The sequence below is a fragment of the Argentina silus genome (assembly GCF_951799395.1).
Source record: "Argentina silus genome assembly, chromosome: 17".
Classification (NCBI taxonomy): Eukaryota; Metazoa; Chordata; class Actinopteri; order Argentiniformes; family Argentinidae; genus Argentina; species Argentina silus.
The window spans coordinates 15640240-15649331 of NC_139671.1; the positions used below are offsets into that span (position 1 = coordinate 15640240).

Below are 9092 nucleotides of genomic sequence, written 5' to 3' on the forward strand. Positions count from 1 at the left end.
CCCTCTCCCCCCTCCCCTCCTGCTCCTTCTCCCTGAGAGGAAGTGACAGCGCCAAGTCAGGCTGAAAAACAGACATCTGCGATGCGGCCCGTCTCTGAGTTAGAGAAGGGGAGGTGGAGGAGAGACAGGAGAGGACCAGAGGGGCTTGGTGGGGAACTAGGGGAGGGCCAACACAGGAGAGGGGCTGGGGGGGTATTGGGGGGTGGGGGGTGGGGGGGTGGGAGGAGAGCCAGAAAAGAGTCCTTCTCACGACCTCTACCCCACCTAACTACAGTACAGACAACATCTCAGTCATAGACACAACACCGCGCGCATCACCCCCGCATTGCCAAGTGTGTCATCTCACCTCCGTCCTGCTCAGCTTTGATCTGTGCCTCCAGGTCCTCGGGGTCCACGTACTGGTAGTTGTCGTCCTCCTCGGGGGGCTTACACTTCCCACAGCAGAAGCAGCAGCAGCAGCAGCAACAACAGCAGGACGTCACGGCACAGCACAGGACCAGGGTCTGGAGAACGAACACACACACACACCAGTGGCCCCCGTCGTTTCCGTTAGAGTCCGAGGGAGTCAGAGGCTCCCACTCGTGTTCCCGCTCCGACACACACACGCTGGGGTTGGGACGCGGCATCAACCGCCGCCACCCCTGTGCCGCCCCCTCGCCTCGTGGGCACATGACCGACAGGCACCACAGGTGTGTTGTACACAGTACCACAGACTCCACGGAGCCAGGGTGAGGAGTGAAGCTAAGAGATGTTAACAGGGTCTCCCTCCTGGCTGTGAGTGCTGCTCTGGCCCCTGAGGGGCTCTGCTTTTCAAGGCTAGGTATCCAACGTCATGTGACAACACACAATGTTCTGTATCCATTTGTCCTGTGCTATTAGCTTGTACTCTGTGTGATATTAATACCATTGAGTGGACTCGCTTTGTTTACCCCTTGTTTATTTGCCATTTTCTGTGTAGATGAAAGCTCTGCAGCATCAAAGGCCAACGTTAGCCTAGCCTAATCACTCTCAGATTGTACCTCAGACTGAGCAAAACTACACAGAACAAAGCAGGTTATGAATAAAAAAGAGCCTCGCAGTTGGAGGATTTTACAGTATGAAACAAAACAAGCAGGTTCTTAAAGAGAGAGAAATACTGGCCTTGGCCTAATGAAGGGATGTCACAAAATTAAGCCGTGATATCAAAATACAGTTGCAGTGGTTTTTTTTACACTTAACACCCAATACTTTAAAGGTAGACTCTGGGATATGATGTCAATGGGAAATAAGTAGGGCGGCAAAACCTGAGATAATCTGAGGCGATCAACTCCGGCACGCAGACCGTGACGGTGCGCAAACGTTACCTCAGTGACACGCTCTCACCTTAAACCACCACTTGGACATGAGGAAGTAGTATTTGACGCTCTCCTCTCCGAACTGATCGGACACGTAGAGCCCCATGGAGCCGTACTCGTCGTAGATCTTCCTCTTGGTGTCATCGTTCAAGATGGAGTTGGCGTTGTTTATCTCCTTGAACTTCTCCGCGGCCTCGGGGTTGTCTGGGTTCTTATCTGGGTGGAACTTCAATGCTAGTTTCCTGTCAACAAGGGAATGCAGGAGTCATGCGTGAATAAGCACAGTCATAGTAATATTACAAATAATAATAATAATAATAATGAATGAATTAATGAATGAATTAATGAGTATGAAGCTATGGGCTTTGTGCACAAATTCAAAATAAATACCATAAACAACTTTTCGCTAATTCATTACTTTTTAGACAACTATGTCATGAATCTAATTTGTAAACAAAGCTTCTCATAAACTTGCTCCAGGAAATCTAGCAACAGGCTTGGGAGGGGAAGGAAATGAGCCTGTAAGCTGGAGCTGTGTGTGTGCTTTAGCTAACTTCTATGCCTAATTACATCATTGTCATGTCATAGCCAGCGGAGGCAGAAATTGGAGGACGGGCTCATTGAATGGAATGGAATGGAATGGTATGGTATCAAACACACAGCAGCTCTTGAAGGACAATGGAACTGGAGGAAAACGCTTGACCAAATGACCATCATTCTAACCACCAAAACCTTAATGATAGGTCTAAATGGGAGCTGTGGGGTTAAATGAGCATTGAACACACAACAAAACAAATATATAACCCGTCTTCATATAGTCCCAATATATCATCATTGCATTGTGCAGAAGTGCATCATTGCTATCCTAATAGAACGCATATATTTACTTCCTGGAAATTCATTTTGATAGATTCTGGACACTGGAGACACAGTCCTTACTGGTCGATGTCCGGGTTCTCCTATTCTACATATGTCTCTGGTCCTTACCTGTAAGCTTTCTTTATGTCCTCTGCTGTGGCTCCCTTCTCCAGGCCTAGCACCTTGTACAAGCTCTCCCCCGTGGTGGACATCTTCCTCTGGGGCCCATGCCCATGCCCAGGTCCAGGCCCAGGACCGGGCCTATTTGGCTCTGCCATGGCTCAGCTCTGCCAACACACACAGACACGACAGAAGGTACAGCCATGAGTATCACTGACACACACACGGTCGCTCACGCACACGCACGCGCGCGCACGCGCGCACACACACACACACACACACACACACACACACACACACACACACACACACACACACACACACACACACACACACACACACACACACACAAACTTACAAACAGCAGAAAGAAACTGAGAATTGTAGGTCTATTGCTATTGCTGATGAACCACACACTGTCTGAAGTGTTAGCCGACAGTACCAGCTTTGTGAATATGCAAAACAATAAGCAAATAAGTATGAATAAGCAACAAAAAACATACATCATCCAGCGCAAGTGTATTTGTTTTTTCAGGCGCTTATATACTGCATACATATGTAATATGGTTTCAGGCTGGGCCAGCCTATACAAAATCTAAATAAACTCCCAAGTGCTTGCACCAACAGATTATTGGGATTTGGGGCTCAAAGAATTCACGCTGTGAAGTAATGTACTGCATTTCTTCACACCAGAATATTCAATGTGCAACAGAGGAGCTCCGACCTGAAATCCTGATGATTAAACAAAGCCTCGGAGGCAGGCAGGCAGGCAGGCAGGCGGACAGGCAGGCAGGCAGGCAGGCAGGCAGCGAGTAGAGCCGTCTGCCTGTCTCTGCATCACTAGAGCCCCACAGCATACCGCTGAGCAGGACAAAAACAATACTCTCTACCCCCCAGCTATGGGACACTACGGCCAGCTGCGCCCGCGACACACACTAGTAATGCCCCCAGCCGTGCCCTGGGCCCTGGGACTGAGGCTGAGCTAAAGAAGATTACATTTTGCTGATCTCACAGATTACTACGCCGCTGTCCAAGTCAACACAGGGCAGGGCAGCAATCTCAGGCTGTCTGTGGCCTAGCAGGCTAGATGTCCGTAGGCTGCAACACCCAACAACACAGCAGAGAGAGATACAGGACTCGGACGTCTAGGATTGTTGCTGTCACGATGCCCACCGTGACAGCATGTGCTGAATGACAACAAACACACATACAGTAGCCTAGATCTGGAGGCAGGCTAAGACAGACATGATTGGTTGGGGGGGAACTCACTCTGGGAGGAATCTTCAGTCCCGAGGTTGTTGAGAGGGGATATAATGAATGGTGGCACAAGCAGTAAGTTCTCCTCAGTTAGTGCTCATTGATTTCCCTCTTCGACCAATAGAAGCCCAATCAGTACGGATAATCACCTTTGTCCTTAATCGGACCTGGTCACTTTCCAAATAAGGACTTCCAGCTTGCTGAACAACCTCCCCTCTCCTCTCACTTGCACCCCCGAAGCTTGGAGAACCGGGGATATTTAGCTAGCAAGAGCGACTGTTCCACCAATGAATCACCCCCACTGTCTGGGCCTGTTCGACAGTACCGTTCTCAAACAGCTCCAGGTCCAATGTTCCACTGGCCTAGGCCGAACACCCATCAGTTGACAGGTACCGTTTGAATAGTCTGTCCCTTTTCTGTGATCAGGCTCAGGGATTCTTAGGCTTCTTCAGCTTCACATTCGCTGTGCTGAAGGAGGTGAGGAGGAGACTCAGCATGGGGCATGATCCATCATGTCAGATTATAGATCCCCATTGGTGGTGTTCTTCCTGAGCAAGGCAGTGGGGAAACTAAGTTAAGGAGCCCATGGTCATTTCCCTTTCTTTCATTCCACAACTCCAAAGGAGTGCACTCATTCTAGGGCCTTGCCTACCTTGTGCAAGGGGCTCTACAGAAGCTCTATACAGAGTAGCTATTTACAAAGCATTATCCTGGCTCTACTTAGTCTTTTCCTCAGCCTAATGTCGGTTCCAGTCTGACAACTGCAGTTAACTATAATTGCCATACATGCAGAGAATGATTTCATGCAGCAAAATAAAAGCATTGTCTTTTTCCACATCTGCCATGTCTTACACACAGTATTTTCCTATATCTTGTTCATGTCTGGGAACAAAATGAAAAATGTTCCTTTTGCCTCAGGTGGTGGACGGAAAACAAGCATAAATAAATGCTCCCCCCTTTTCCACCAGTGTTCTGTACTCTGTCAGTACCACTTCTCGCCCTCAGTGTTGTCTCATCAAACAGCAGATAATGCCATGCTGGTGGATAGACGAGGACGAGGACTTCCATGTACATACGGTAGAGTATGTAGCCATGATGTGCATACGGTAGAGTATGTAGCCATGATGTGGAACTGGTTCAGTATCTCTGTGCTGAATAAACATCTGACTCTCTGTGACAGCTAGCCAACCTCTAGTCTACAGTCAAACATGTGCAGCCAGCTAATGTGCAAGAGGCCTCAGGCAAGGTCTGTATGCAACACTATTCGTAGGTCTATTACGTAACAACAGGCCAATAGTCGATCAAACTCTCTCAACAACTTAAACTGTAGGGTAATCATCTCAGTTTTTATTTTTATTTTTTTATCACGAGAGGGTTGTGGATATCGGAGCAGCTGGAATGGCCACGTTTGGTTGGATCCAACCGTTTTATAAACAGTATTACGCAACTCTTGAAGGACAAGTGGAACTAGGGCAATAGAAAATGCTTCTTTGTTGTTTTTAAATCCAACACATTTCTATTTGTCCTTTAAAGAGTTGCTCAATACATTCCGGCCCTCTGCTCGAGCAACTTCTTTGGACTGCCAAGTAGCATGGCACCAGATAAAGTAGCATACTTTTTGGTTATTCAATCATAGCAAGCAAATGGTTAGACTTACCAGTGTTTCCATTAGATTATTTCTTAGGCCATTACCAACATTGCCTATTGAGTTCTATGGGTGGGGGGGGGGGGGAGGGGGGGTGGCTCATCACTTCCATTGATTAACCTAGTCCTAATGTCACTCTGTCCCATTATCAAACCCCCTGTTCCTAATGACACACCAAGCAGGAGGCGGACGTGCTCGACACAGACACAGGGCTGTAGCCAGCCTTCCCCAGGGAGGCTGTGAGGGACCAGGGGACACACATAGGGCTGGGAGGAATAAAAACAATTAGATGTTCTAGGAGGAGAAGACTTCTACAACAACAGACAGACACAGAGAATGAGAGAGAGAGAGAGAGTAAGAGAGAAAGAGAGAGAGAGAGAGAGAGGAGAGGCATCTCTGGGTTCATGTAAGAGGCGATGGGTATGTTTATTATGATACTGCAATGGTCTGTTATGGCCATTTGTTGTGGTTACATTACCCTGTGACTGGGTTCTAAGTTATGTGGAGCAGACATTAAAGGCCAAACGTTCTTCCTCCGTTTGTTGCTCTGTCGCTGTTCTGTACCTGGCTGTCAAGCATTCACAAGATACAGGCCGGCCAGGGTGACCTAAAATGTGTGCAGTCTTCTCAAGCTAAATGAACTTGGTCACCCTCTCAGGAGAGAGCTTGTGTGTGTGTGTGTGTGTGTGTGTGTGCCCGCGTGCGGTGTAGAGTACAATAAATGGCTCAGTGCCTGAAGTGGCCTCCTCTGAGCAGGTCAGCATGAGCACCACTTAACACTCAAGAGACGAAGGCCCCAAGAGCGTTTCTTGCTGGGGTGTGAATCAGTCTGTAATATGCCAGAGTGTCTGTCTCTCTCTCTCTCTCTCCTTGAGATCTACTAAGGGCCCATGTTCGTTTAAGCCCAGCATTAACACATTTGGTTCAATCAACCAACCATGGCACAGCCCCAGACTGAAGACTAGATTATGATACGTTATTGGTTTGAAACCACTGGAACCAAGGCCTGCTCTGGCCTACACACTAGATCTCTCAGCTAAGTACATCAGCTAAGGACCCCTAGTGTGTCTCTCCTCTAACCTCATCAGCATTTGGTCTGAGACCAGAGGAGGCTGGTGGAGGTAGGAATCGGAGGACAGGCTCATTGTAATGCATGGAATGGAATTAGGAATGGTATCTATCACTGTGTTTGATGCCATTCTTCATTCCATTCCATGCATTACAATGAGCCTGTCCTCCGATTTCTACTGTACCTCCACCAACCTCCCCTGGTTGCGACAGAGTAAAGGGTTGGGAAACCCTGCCTACGCTTAGCTGATGTACATAGCTGAAGTCCTCAGGGTCAGGCAGGGGGGCAATGAAACTACCTCTAGAGGTCACAGACAGGTCACTCTTAATGTAGCACCACTGAATGCCTTTCTGTGGCAAAAACCCCCCCTAAAAAAACGCTTAATAATAACAAATACTGTATATGTTAGATTGAATGGCAGAATTGTTTAATAAACTATGAATAGGAAATAAGCCAACTCCGACCATATCAACGATGGTATATTGCAGATTGAAAGAGCGACCACAACCGCACTGCAGCCAGCCACTAAATGACACTTTACAGCACTGCATGTGACATTCACTTGCTAAATTAGCTTGTTGTGTTCCTCAGAGTGTGTGAGAGAGAGAGAGAGAGAGAGAGAGAGAGAGAGAGAGAGAGAGAGAGAGAGGGCAGCACGCCCCACAGCCTACTGCTATAGTAACTAAAGGGTCTTTTGTATACCTCTGTAATCCTCTTGTTTCTCACTGAAAAGCTATTTTTGGCAGCTTTTTTCTAACTGCTTGTCATTTGAGGGCCGGATGTTGCCTCTCTTATACTTTCATTAGTATCTCTGAGCTGTAGGCTAGCTAGCAAGTCTACTTTGGTAGACACATTGCCAACTGTCATATGGGCCTATATCCACTTTAATGTGCCACCATAAACTTTAACAACAGCTGATGAGAACATTGAACTCAATCAATGCCTAAAAATGTCATTGATGCCTTGGCTCAAATCTCAAAAGTATTTCCTTGATTCCTCATGTCTTCTATTCTCACTTCCTTCTCAAAACTCATTGGAGGAGAACGTCTCGGGTTCCTCTCCTCAGACCTTATCCTCCAATATGTGTTTAGAAGGAGGTAAGGTGAGAGGATGCGAGGAATCAAGGAAAGACTTTTGAGATTCGACCAGACAGGACTTCGCTTTTGAACCTCTCTGTTGTTACTGCATTTTGCCCTTTGACCTCTGCCCGCATCATAACCAACCACATGTGGCCACAACAGATGGCCCAGAATCTGGGGATTTGCATACTAAGCTATTGCAAGCTAATAAAACGTTTAATGCACAATATTTACATACCAGTAATCCATATGAATAATACTGGCAATAGGACACCAGGATTTTGCTATGACACTTCAACCTTTGCCCTCCACCCACACACAGCCAATGAGATACATAGTAAAGAGTACTGTTTGGATATAGCCATAGCAGATGGGTCAACTATCAAATTGAGTAAGACTTAGAAGTAATGTATGTACAATGTGGGGTTATACTATCCAAAAAGCTAAATACCAAAATAGGGCAGGCTATCCCTTGTAGCAACTACAGGTTTACTAACCGGTGTATATGAACAAAGATGGACACCACTAGTACTACCTATTCTTTAGTGAGGTTGTGACAAGATTAATTGCAGGCAATCTGCAATTTAGCTGGTATTGTACACAGATTGTGTTGGCTCTCGTAGTCGTAACCACTGCTGTGTCCTTGCGGGGCGATAATCCCTTCCTAATCTCTCCACATGGAGAATTGCTTTCCATTTTTACATCATCCTGTCTTTGCTAGAAGAAGCTCGCCGCATCTGCTTCTACTGTTGATGAATGATAATCGCGTTCAGTTGGTGGTATTCTATCAGTTTACTTCGCACATAGCTAGCTATTTTATCGTGTCTCCCTGGATCTTCAACTAATTGCCATTCCGCAGGCAACATTGCTTTGGCTAGCTAGTACTAGATCTAGCTGTCTGTCAAGGAGCTGTCAAAATAGCCGGTTAGCTAAGCAGCCCAGTCGTAATGCGAGTGTGAATGACTTTACGTTATGTCTACCCGCCTTGTCACTAGCGAGCTAGCTACTCCAAATTTAAGCAAGATTATTCAACCAGCAACCCCTAGGCCATGCCAGAATAATAGATCATTTCGGTGTCCATCACTGATCCGTGATTTAATCTGAACTGTCACCGCACTGGGCACTGGCAAGGGGTCTTTGCACAGTCAGTCACCAGCTAGCGCGGCTAGCTTTTGATAAGCTAACTAGTAGCTCTCAAAGCTCTTACCTCGTGCAAATTGATCGCGGTATATTTCGCTGTAACGTTAGCTGGATCATAGAGGCATCCACTTTGAATTTCAAGATTCCCAGTCAATGGCTCAGAATTTCTCTGCTGGACTGCCACTCCTAGCGCTGAAGCTACCGCTTTCTGCCCGTTTCGGTACCGTTAGTTCGCAGCAGAAAGGAGACGCCGGTGATTGGCTGGTTTCCTCGTTTCAGGAAGTGGCTAAAGAACTGCGTCTGTGTTGCGTCGTCACATCCACAACAACTTATTTTCTCGTGCCAAGTATAACATTTATAAACATATAATAAATAGACTCAGTGTCCTTTTACAGATTAATAAACACAGTTATGATGAATTAAGAGTGTCACTGCTGTACCTCATGTGAAGACTCAACGAACTACTTCTATGAGATTGTCAGACGTTTTAATACAACGTTGTGCTACCATCTAGTGTTAGATAAGGCTGACAATCATTCATTATTATAATGCTTGCATCACTACATTTCCAACAAGACGGCCATAAGATA

At 46.7% G+C, this 9092-nt stretch overlaps 1 protein-coding gene across 1 annotated transcript in view; it reads right to left on the reverse strand.

Moving 5' to 3' along the window:
- The window catches only part of dnajc5ga (DnaJ (Hsp40) homolog, subfamily C, member 5 gamma a), a 13394-nt gene extending 4694 nt beyond the window's left edge, over nucleotides 1-8700 (reverse strand). Inside the window, exons 1-4 of the mRNA XM_083689136.1 lie at nucleotides 8570-8700; nucleotides 2322-2479; nucleotides 1363-1576; nucleotides 347-503 (exon numbers count right to left, since the gene is read on the reverse strand). Coding sequence (XP_083545262.1) covers nucleotides 347-503; nucleotides 1363-1576; nucleotides 2322-2470 — 520 coding nt within the window. The 5' untranslated portion in view covers nucleotides 2471-2479; nucleotides 8570-8700. The remainder of the gene's footprint in view (nucleotides 1-346; nucleotides 504-1362; nucleotides 1577-2321; nucleotides 2480-8569) is intronic.
- Nucleotides 8701-9092: the final 392 nt, after the last annotated feature.